General features: G+C 42.0%; 1 protein-coding gene across 1 annotated transcript; it reads right to left on the bottom strand.

The window, feature by feature from the left end:
* Nucleotides 1–3,988: 3,988 nt before the first annotated feature.
* On the bottom strand, nt 3,989–10,931 carry LOC117511855 (N-alpha-acetyltransferase 80). Its single transcript, XM_034171763.1, has 2 exons — nt 10,877–10,931; nt 3,989–5,508 (listed from the first exon to the last, which is right to left on the bottom strand). Exons 1-2 carry the CDS (start codon nt 10,927–10,929, stop codon nt 4,614–4,616), a joined length of 948 nt encoding a protein of 315 aa, XP_034027654.1. The 5' UTR covers nt 10,930–10,931; the 3' UTR covers nt 3,989–4,613.
* Nucleotides 10,932–11,985: the final 1,054 nt, after the last annotated feature.

The following is an 11,985-nucleotide window of genomic DNA, read 5'->3' as shown; positions in this document are numbered from 1 at the left end:
TGCGCTTTGAATGACATATCCTGATCAAAAATGACTCCAAGATTTCTCACAGTATTACTAGAGGTCAGGGTAATGCCATCCAGAGTAAGGATCTGGTTAGACACCATGTTTTTAAGATTTGTGGGGCCAAGTACAATAACTTCAGTTTTATCTGAGTTTAAAAGCAGGAAATTAGAGGTCATCCATGTCCTAATGTCTGTAAGACAATCCTGCAGTTTAGCTAATTGGTGTGTGTCCTCTGGCTTCATGGATAGATAAAGCTGGGTATCATCTGCGTAACAATGAAAATTTAAGCAATGCCTAAGGGAAGCATGTATAAAGTGAATAAAATTGGTCCTAGCACAGAACCTTGTGGAACTCCATAATTAAGCTTAGTCTGTGAAGAAGATTCCCCATTTACATGAACAAATTGTAATCTATTAGATAAATATGATTCAAACCACGCTCTAATCTCTGTAATACAATTTTATGGTCAACAGTATCAAAAGCAGCACTGAGGTCTAACAGAACAAGCACAGAGATGAGTCCACTGTCTGAGGCCATAAGAAGATCATTTGTAACCTTCACCAATGCTGTTTCTGTACTATGATGAATTCTAAAACCTGACAAACTATTCAAATAGACCATTCCTCTGCAGATGATCAGTTAGCTGTTTTACAACTACCCTTTCAAGAATTTTTGAGAGAAAAGGAAGGTTGGAGATTGGCCTATAATTAGCTAAGATAGCTGGGTCAAGTGATGGCTTTTTAAGTAATGGTTTAATTACTGCCACCTTAAAAGCCTGTGGTACATAGCCAACTAATAAAGATAGATTGATCATATTTAAGATCGAAGCATTAAATAATGGTAGGGCTTCCTTGAGCAGCCTGGTAGGAATGGGGTCTAATAGACATGTTGATGGTTTGGATGAAGTAACTAATGAAAATAACTCAGACAGAACAATCGGAGAGAAAGAGTCTAACCAAATACCGGCATCACTGAAAGCAGCCAAAGATAACGATACGTCTTTGGGATGGTTATGAGTAATTTTTTCTCTAATAGTTAAAATTTTATTAGCAAAGAAAGTCATGAAGTCATTACTAGTTAAAGTTAAAGGAATACTCGGCTCAATAGAGCTCTGACTCTGTCAGCCTGGCTACAGTGCTGAAAAGAAACCTGGGGTTGTTCTTATTTTCTTCAATTAGTGATGAGTAGTAGATGTCCTAGCTTTACGGAGGGCTTTTTTATAGAGCAACAGACTCTTTTTCCAGGCTAAGTGAAGATCTTCTAAATTAGTGAGACGCCATTTCCTCTCCAACTTACGGTTATCTGCTTTAAGCTGCGAGTTTGAGAGTTATACCACGGAGTCAGGCACTTCTGATTTAAAGCTCTCTTTTTCAGAGGAGCTACAGCATCCAAAGTTGTCTTCAATGAGGATGTAAACTATTGACGAGATACTCTATCTCACTTACAGAGTTTAGGGTAGCTACTCTGCACTGTGTTGGTATATGGCATTAGAGAACATAAAGAAGGAATCATATCCTTAAACCTAGTTACAGCGCTTTCTGAAAGACTTCTAGTGTAATGAAACTTATTGCCCACTGCTGGGTAGTCCATCAGAGTAAATGTAAATGTTATTAAGAAATGATCAGACAGAAGGGAGTTTTCAGGGAATACTGTTAAGTCTTCAATTTCCATACTATAAGTCAGAACAAGATCTAAGATATGATTAAAGTGGTGGGTGGACTCATTTACATTTGAGCAAAGCCAATTGAGTCTAATAATAGATTAAATGCAGTGTTGAGGCTGTCATTCTCAGCATCTGTGTGGATGTTAAAATCGCCCACTATAATTATCTTATCTGAGCTAAGCACTAAGTCAGACAAAAGTTCTGAAAATTCACAGAGAAACTCACAGTAACGACCAGGAGGACGATAGATAACAACAAATAAAACTGTTTTTTGGGACTTCCAATTTGGATGGACAAGACTAAGAGTCAAGCTTTCAAATGAATTAAAGCTCTGTCTGGGTTTTTGATTAATTAATAAGCTGGAATGGAAGATTGCTGCTAATCCTCCGCCTCGGCCCGTGCTACGAGCGTTCTCGCAGTTAGTGTGACTCGGGGGTGTTGACTCATTCAAATTAACATATTCATCCTGCTGTAACCAGGTTTCTGTAAGGCAGAATAAATCAATATGTTGATCAATTATTATATCATTTACTAACAGGGACTTAGAAGAGAGAGACCTAATGTTTAATAGACCACATTTAACTGTTTTAGTCTGTGGTGCAGTTGAAGGTGCTATATTATTTTTTTCTTTTTGAATTTTTATGCTTAAATAGATTTTTGCTGGTTATTGGTGGTCTGGGAGCAGGCACCGTCTCTACGGGGATGGGGTAATGAGGGGATGGCAGGGGGAGAGAAGCTGCAGAGAGGTGTGTAAGACTACAACTCTGCTTCCTGGTCCCAACCCTGGATAGTCACGGTTTGGAGGATTTAAGAAAATTGGCCAGATTTCTAGAAATGACAGCTGCTCCATCCAAAGTGGGATGGATGCCATCTCTCCTAACAAGACCAGGTTTTCCCCAGAAGCTTTGCCAATTATCTATGAAGCCCACCTCATTTTTTGGACACCACTCAGACAGCCAGCAATTCAAGGAGAACATGCGGCTAAACATGTCACTCCCGGTCCGATTGGGGAGGGGCCCAGAGAAAACTACAGAGGCCGACATTGTTTTTGCAAAGTTACACACCGATTCAATGTTAATTTTAGTGACCTCCGATTGGCGTAACCGGGTGTCATTACTGCCGACGTGAATTACAATCTTACCAAATTTACGCTTAGCCTTAACCAGCAGTTTCAAATTTCCTTCAATGTCGCCTGCTCTGGCCCCCGGAAGACAATTGACTATGGTTGCTGGTGTCGCTAACTTCACATTTCTCAAAACAGAGTCGCCAATAACCAGAGTTTGATCCTCGGCGGGTGTGTCGTCGAGTGAGGAAAAACGGTTAGAAATGTGAACGGGTTGGCGTGTTCACGGGGTTTCTGTTTAGGGCTACGCTTCCTCCTCACAGTCACCCAGTCGGCCTGCTTTCCCGGCTGCTCGGGATCTGCCAGAGGGAAACTAACGGCGGCTAAGCTACCTTGGTCCGCACCGACTACAGGGGCCTGGCTAGCTGTAGAATTCCACGGTGCGGAGCCGAGTCTCCAATTCGCCCAGCCTGGCCTCCAAAGCTACGAATAAGATACACTTATTAAAAGTACCATTACTGCTAAAGGAGGCCGAGGAATAACTAAACATTTCACACCCAGAGCAGAAAAGTGCGGGAGAGACAGGAGAAGCCGCCATGCTAAACCGGCTAAGAGCTAATAGCTGCGCTAAGCTAGCGGATTCCTAAAAACACACAAAGTGAATAATGTGTAAATAATTTAGAGGTAATTCAGCAGAGGGAGTGCTTTAGTTAAGGCACGTGAAGATTACACTGTGAAACAAATCATTATCTAGTTAACTAGATCAATCTAACTACACAGATTAAACAGCTAACAGATACAGCAAAACACCGCTGTGCTCCGGAACAGGAAGTGATACAATACCGCAGTGAGAGCCAACCACCAGTAGAGGTAAATCAACAATTTCCTTGCCTGGAGAGGGGAAAAATTCACAGGACAGAATGAGAGAGAGACTCCTGCTGCTAAGAGCTGCATGATTTAAATCCAACTGTGAAAAAAGAGAACGATTCAGCACCATCAAGCTGCTGGACGCAGCACAGCTCCACGTCTCGATGAGACAAGAGAATATTACAGATCAACAAGACCAATCAGAGATTTCTGACGTCCGCCAATCCGGATCCGGATCACCTCTAAAATTTAATGGAGTCTTCCATGGCCTAATAGTATCCGTGGTGAAAATTTAATTGTGCAGGGTTTTTTTTATGTAATCCTGTTAACAGACAGACAAATAAATAAATGCCGATGATTTTATTACGTCTTTGGTGGATGTTAATAACTTCAGGGCTGATTATCAGCAGCAATAAAAAATAACTCACAGCTGTAACTTCTGATTAAATACTATTCATTTCATTGAAACATGATGTGTTGCACATGTGTAACATTTGATTCAAAAATTAACAAATATTCAATTTAACAAGAGCTCAGTGCTGTGGAAGTTTAGAACGGCTCCTTTAAAGTTAAAGATCACCGCAGACTGGATTTGGCCTGTTTACACCAATTCCCTTTTTTGTTCTTTGCAGGCGTCAGACACGAGCTGCAGCACTTTAAACACAGAATTTTAAATAAATAATTAATTTACTTCACTGAACCAAATGAATTTAATTTACTAAACTAAATTAATTTAGTTCAGTGCTCGGTTTGGGACACAAAACCCAAAGCACCAATTCTCAGGCTGAAGTGGCCCAAATCAGGTTTCTTTCGGTTTATTTCATGTCTGAACTGGGATCCTGTTTTGATGCTTATCAAATCACACATCGCTGCACAGTTCAGTTGACGTATGTCAAGAATACACTTCCTGCATTTGCATTTCTCAATAAAAGCCTTATAGTGGTGTAAACTCTCCTCTGCTGCTTTGGTTTGTTGTCCTGGTTCCTGTAAACATTTGCGGGTGTTCCATTTTTGTCAGACGTCTTTGTGCATCCAGAAGACAGGAACGCCTTTGACATCTCTGTAGGGAGTTTCAGTCAGAGTCTGGACTACCTGCTGCTGTGCAAACTGAGGAGCTGGAGGTGCCGGAGGGACGGAGGGAGGAACCGGAGGAGGTGGAGGGACGAAGGGAGGAGCCGGAGGTGGGACAGAGGGAGGAGGAGAACCTACCACACCAGCACCTCCTGAGTCTCCTTGCAGAATCCACTTGCGTGTTCCCGTTTGCTTCGGCATGCTTGCATCTCCATTCGGCATTCTGGAAAACTTCAGAAGGAACTCCATTGGAACAAACGTCGTCATGGCTCCCGCATTCTGCACCGGTGTCGACAGCACGTAGCCGAGATGGGCGTAGAAGTGCTGCTTATCATGAGTGGTGAGGTAAAGGCGCTTGAAGCCGCGGTTTTTGGCATATCGCTCTGTCTTCTCCATCAGTGTCCGACCATGACCTTTCCCTCGCTCTGCTTTGGACACAACCACCGACTCCAGGAAAAGGCTGCTGCTGCGACCCACGACCCGGGACAGCCGAGCATGACCCAGCAGCTGCTCCATCTCTCCGTGCCTCCGGAGGAGAACCAGACAGACAGGGAACTCGGAACAGGACTTCTGGAGGGAATGAACCCTGGCTGCCTGGCTCCTCTGCCATTCTGAGTTGACCAGATCTGCACAAGGAACTAGTAGGTCTGGGCGATGGTGGATTGGGACTACACAGATCCTATCTGGTTGTTCAGATTGAAGCATCGCGTTACCCTTTAAGATCCCGCTGGATTTTACATCTTGTATCTCAGAGTCTGATGGGGGGACGAGGGGCAGAGCAACAGTCAAACAGTCTCCACCCTCCACTTCAGCATGTTTGGATGTTGGGGGTTCAGACCTGTGGTGAACAGGATTTAATTAAAGTCAGTCTTGAGTAAGTTCCTGTGTAATGTTACATCAGGGGGCGGTACCTGCAGAATGAGCAAATATGAGTAATGTGGGTATCTTTCAAAAGACAGAAACTTCTACATGCCACTATTACTTATCAAGATCAGATCGAGTGGAACATAAATGTCCGTCAAAGTACATAAAAATTCTGCTACAAAAAACACAGACGGGGAGTTCAAGGACTTGTTGTCCCTCTCTGGGATGGACATGCACTATCACGCTGCCACCTGTGCTATAAGAGTCATTCGCACTTTGGTTTCACACCCAAACACTCAAGCTTAGCTGTGTGAGTTCTCACTGAGCGCTTCTTTGCAACAATGTTGATTTTTGCAAAGTAGGACATCCTGAGAAACTGCAGGATCCCCAGTATGTTATTGGACATCACAGCCATCCTATAATCAGGGAGCGAGGGTGCTGTGCAGAGCGGGGGTGGAGTCTCTGACTTCAACTCAGTGAATTCTGGTATTCCTCACGGATGCGTTCTAGGTCCTTTGTTCAACGCTGGCAAAGACTAGGTTTTGGGAAAGGTTGTGTAGTCCAGCAACTTAGGGTGGGGGTGGGTGCTTATCAATTTCTATTTAATACACTAGATGGTGGACGCAGCCCGTCAGCTGTTGGCAGGCAGCCGTCATCTTGCTTAGCATTATTATGCGTCGTCGGGTACTGGATTAAATAGAAAGCGATGATGTGCTGACTTAAACTTGGGTTAAAGTGATCTGAAAATGTCATTTTCTGCAGCGTTCGGGTGCAGCAACAAGCTGACAAAGGATTGTGGAGTGAGCTTTCATAAGTGAGTATTATATGTAATATTAATGATGTGGGGAAATTACTAAAATTTCAGAAAAAAGCTTAGAGAATGATTTATTTTGTGTGAATCTGTATTGTGTAGTGACTTCAATTTTACTGCCTGAATGCTTTGTTGTGAAAAATATATCACCATTCGTTTAGTGATTCAATTAGACGTCTCACTTTTATAAGTCTCAATTCATCCCTTTTTAATTAGGCTTGTTTTTGTTTTTTTCCCCCACATCAGGTTTTCCGTCCTGAGATATTCTGTAACAGCAAATTTGTTGGGTGACATGACAGTTGCCAACCATCTTTGACATTGTATATTTTGCTACTAACATAAGAATATACATGACAGATTATTTTTTTCTATGATATGCTCCATAATCCAATGTAGTGCTTTCAGATTTCTTTGAACTTGGTCCAGTAATTATTGAGTAATTATAAAGGGTGAAAAGTAAGCCGGAACGCATGGTACCCTGTACCGGGAAGAGATATTGGGTCCTCTACAAAAGGTATGCAGGGGTACGCCTCTGCAGCGCCGTGTTTGACTGTGACATAAACATGTTTAAAAGACAAAAAAAAAAAAAAAAAAAAAAAAGAGAAAAAGATGACAGGCTGAATCTGTACCCTGCTGAGGAAGAGGAGACTGGAGGGTGAAAAGGGGGCCATCTGTGCTCTGGACTCCAAACACGCAAACGCTGACACACACATACACATGGATCGGCTCCCACTGGAGTGCAGCGTAGACAATCTGCGTTAACACACAGTTAAGTACTGACAAAACTGGCTGGCATGGGCGTTTCGTTTTATTTTTTTTAATTTTCTCCGAGAAGCACTGTGTAAAAGCGGTGCTGCAGATGGATTAAGAGCAGTCTTTAATATTAATATCTTTAATATGATGCATGTGTGCGAAGCTCTTATTTTGACCTCTGATTATTTCCCATTTTTAACTTAACTTCATAATGAAATTAAAGGATCAGACTAGTATCTAGTGTTGTGGGAGACAATGTGTTTAAATATGTTACTGTTTGAAAAACTCATGGTATTATTTTCTATCTTGATAAAGATAATTGACCTTCAGTGGTCGGGACAGTATAACAAAATTTATAACTACCAGATGAACGCTTCACAACATCTGGACTGGAACCAACAACAATCATTCAAGTCTATTACACAAATAGTCTGATCCTCTCCTGTATTTGTTTTGATAAATATTGCTGTACAATTGCGAGTTTGAATAAATGTAACAGCACAGTATATAGCACGGAAAATGCAGATTTATGCTGAAACTCTTGATAGCATTGATCTTGCCCATCAATTTCTATTTATGCCCTGGTTGTTTAGACGACCAGATGGCAACAGCCAGCGAATGAGCGGATCGGCCCAGTGTCTGCGACTTCCTGCATTTTGCATATGTGCATGCGTCATTTTGGAGCACAGCAGCACATCCGAGACGGAGTGTCTTCATCCAAAGTAATCAAACAGATTAATGGGATTATTAACCATCAGATGATGAAGTTAAAACCTCTTAAATCATTCTAAAGTCAGTTTTAAGCAGAAACGAGGCGAAATTCTGTGACACTTTGAATTGTCTGACGTGCACGGAACGCATCAGCTAGCAGAGTAGAGAAGCTTGAATCTTCGACTGTACTGGGTTGCTTGACGCGAGGACGTTACGCTTCAAATCGCAGAAGCTTCCTCAGCTAAAATTCTTGCTCTGGTAGTCTGATTTCTGTCTTGACTCTTGTAGAGAAGAATAATCAAGAAGTCCCAAAAGTTGGAGTTTTAAACCTAACCAGACCCCTCCTACCGAGAGGCAGACTGCTATAGGCTGGTGACTAAACAATAGCTCTAATTAGCACCTATTGTGCTCTAGTTAGCACCCTCCTAATGACAGGGCAGCTGTCCCTCCTAATGATGGGATGGACCCTCTCCTGATGGCTCCCTTGATGACTCTGCTGATGACGTGAATGACTCATTACCATGAACAAAAGACTGAAACTGCTTTGACTTGAGTACCCCATTGTAAACAGGGGATAAAGCGTGTCTCAGACCCCCTCCCCGGTTAAGGCTGGGTTTCAAACGTTTCACAAAGAATGCCCTCCTTGACCCTCTCTCAAACCATTTCTTCTCTTTGGCTAATATTTTACTTCTTTGTCGCAAACGTGTGGTGTAGTTGCTTTAAGGTGGAGATGAAACTGCAGACTGAGGTTCACTGGCGCCCTCTCTGCGGTGCTGGTATAGCCTTTTGTGTAAAGGTTGCTTAGTCTCACCTATGTAGTGTTTCGTTACAGTTTTCCTGATATCTGATAGAATATACTACATGCTCTGTTTGTAACTAGGGATCCTGTCCTTAGGGTGAACTAATTTCTGTCTCAAGGTGTAACCGGTTTAAAGTAAACTGGGATTTTGTGCTGTCTGAAGATCCTCTGTAGTTTTCCCCCTACTCCTGCTAAATAAGGGAGAGACACTCTTCTTCTTGTCTCCGTCTCCTGTCTATCTGATCTCTTGTTCTGGGACTTCTGCACTTGTCCTGGGACCATCGGGGGTACCCACATACTGTGAGGGTTTTCCGCACAAGTTGTTGTTCTTTAGCCCTTCCCTCTGCAGTTGTGGGCACCTGTAGGGCTCTGTGTTGAAGCGTCCTGATCACCCCGAGCTTGTGTTCAAGGGGGTGGTTTGAGCAGAAGAGCAGATATTGGTCAGTGTGAGTTGGTTTTCTGTAAACCCCTGTCTGGAGCTGCCTGTTCTCTCCAACTGTAACATCACAGTCCAAGAAGGCTAAATGGTTGTTTCTGGCATCCTCACATGTGAACTTGATATTGGCGTCCACCGAGTTGATGTGTTCTGTAAAGTCCTCAACTTCCTGTTGCTCGATTTTAACCCGTGTGTCATCAACATATCTGAACCAGTGACTGGGAGAGATTCCCGTAAAAGACGTCAAGGCTGTCTTCTCCACTCGCTCCATGTACAGATTGGCCACAATGGGGGATACCAGAGACCCCATCGCACAACCATGAATCTGCCTGTAGTAATTCCCCCTAAACAGGAAATGCGTGGTGTTAAGACAGATCTCCAAGAGTTGGCAGATGTGGTCTGGTGTGAGTTTGGTCCTTTCAAGTAGAGACACATCCTCCAGCAGTCTCTGCCTCACAGCTGAGACGGCCTCAGCAGTGGGGATGCAGGTGAACAAGGAAGTCACATCAAATGACACGACTGTTTCATCTGCCTCCAGCTGCAGGGCCTTGATCTTGTTCACAAAATCTTGTGTGTTCTCCACATGGTGGTCTGAGTTACCCACTAGAGGAGCCAAAATCCACTTGAGGTACTTGGCCAAATTGTATGTGATGGAATCTGTGCTACATACAATAGGCCTGAGTGGCACGTCCTGTTTGTGGATTTTGGGCAGTCCATAGATGCACGGAGTGGCGTCCCAGGGTACAGTCTGTAGTATGTCTGCCTGTCGATGAGTCCCCCTTTCTCCAGGTTTTGGAGGTAGCTAATGATTTTCTTCTTATAGCCGCTCATGGGGTCTCTCTTCAGACGTTCGTATGTATTGGAGTCACTGAGCAAGTTGTTGATCTTGTCCTTGTAGTCCGATGAGTTCAGGACCACCATGCCTCTGCCTTTATCCGCTGGCAGGATGAGGATGCTTTGGTCCTTCTGCAGTGCTGACAAAGCTTTCCGTTCTCCTGTGATGTTGGACGGCGGAGGCTTAGCACTGTTCAGCACTGCTGTGACTTAGTCGGAGGTCCCCAGCTTCTGACTGACAAACTGTTATGTTTAATGGATGACTCTACTGCAGTGATGTAATCTACTGTCGGTATATGTTTAGGGGTCACTGAGAAATTTAGTCCTTTAGCGAGCACATCCTTTTCTGTCTGTGTAAGAACCCTGTTGGAGATTCTTTACCCAATTTTCCCTGTTGTCACTAATTTGTCTGGGTGTATCTTTAAAAATACTCCCACTGAAAGTATGCCTTTTCTGCACTAAAAGGTTGTGAAACTTCCTGATTTGCCGCTCCTTACTTTTTAAATGCTCAGCCATTTGAATTTTAACTATGAACTTTGTGATCTTATTATGGGCTTCTTCCCCCACTAAGGTTTCTAACATTTTGTGCAGACTATCAAGATTATTTTTTATATTTCCACATATGTAAATAATAATAAAAAAATCTACTTTTATGAACAATTTCGTGAATTGAGAGCTAATAGGAAAATTTTAAAAATTCCTTATTTTTAAAATTTCATGCAGCCACATTTCGTCATTTATTATATCTTGGTATGTGTAAGTTAGTAACAATGCAACATATCAATAATGGTCGTGATAATATAATTTAACGCTTCGTGTGTTTTCACTATTTTTAAATAAAAGTGAGAAGTTTAAATGAATTTTTTTCACCGCATGCTAACCGTTAGCTCACTTTGCTCCTGTTATTAGAAGTTAAATAAATGTTAGTTTGAAGAAAACATTTAGCTGTTGATTAGAGAATAAAACGTGAAATATATCGTTTGTGGAACATTACGTACATGTTTAGAACGACGGGTCGTAGCCGGGGAACCTTCGGTGCTTGTGGTCTCATGAAGCTCAACCAGCTGATCTGAAGTCAGTTCCGCACAACAGCGTTCGACTTCTTTTCAACCAGCTGTCACATGTGATGTTTGCTCTCAGAACAGTTTTAAACCGCCGGACACCGGCAACATCAAGTCGTGTTGATTCTTCTTCACGAGGCTGTTCAGTGTTGTTTGACACCTTGAGGTTGGGAGGTGTTACTACACCAGAACTTTTATAAAAAGATATATATATATATATGTACACACACACACACGGGTGGGTAGGATTACTTTGAAAGAATACATGTGGATTACATGTATGTATGTACATACATTTGGATTACTTGTAATCTACTTTTGGATTACCATTTCAAAGTAATCCTACCCACCTTATATATATATATATATATATATATATATTATATATATATATATATATATATATATATATATATAATGCATCTAAGCTCAAAATTGCTTACAAAGACACGTGATTTCATAAGACAGCAATAATGAAATAAGAATAAATTGTATTACATGGCATTAAAGGAACTGGGGATAAAAGTTTTATATTTTATCTAAATTTCTCATCAGAAAATTCCTCAGGGTAAAGTTGAATGTTTGTTAGAATATGAATCTCAGGGACATCTTTTCTGTTGTGAAGACATTTTAGACATAATTCATAAATGAAGGCCTTTTTTAATGGAAAATATAGCGAGTTATATCTTATGACACGGAGTCTCAAAGTTTTAATCTCCGCACTGATTTCTTTCAGTAATCCAATAAAAATGTTGTAACTAACAGCATGGTCAGTCTGAGCGTCATCTTCACTGTCCAGCAGATATCCAGCAAAAACATGCGTGGTAAAGATGTCCAGCTATTAAGTTCTTCCCACTGGGATTTGTGTTTCCACTCACTCTCTTTTATGAGTTTTTGTTTAGCAATTTTATTCAACCCATCCTGGTTATCGACTCTTTGATGACGCTCACACTGACCAAGTTGTCTGTTTGAGGGTTGCGTCAGTGACATCACCACACACAGGAGCCCGGTCACATAGTATATTATAGTCCATGAGCCAGGCATCA

Source organism: Thalassophryne amazonica, chromosome 6, assembly GCF_902500255.1.
Source record: "Thalassophryne amazonica chromosome 6, fThaAma1.1, whole genome shotgun sequence".
Classification (NCBI taxonomy): domain Eukaryota; kingdom Metazoa; phylum Chordata; class Actinopteri; order Batrachoidiformes; family Batrachoididae; genus Thalassophryne; species Thalassophryne amazonica.
This window is presented reverse-complemented; position numbering and strand designations above follow the sequence as displayed.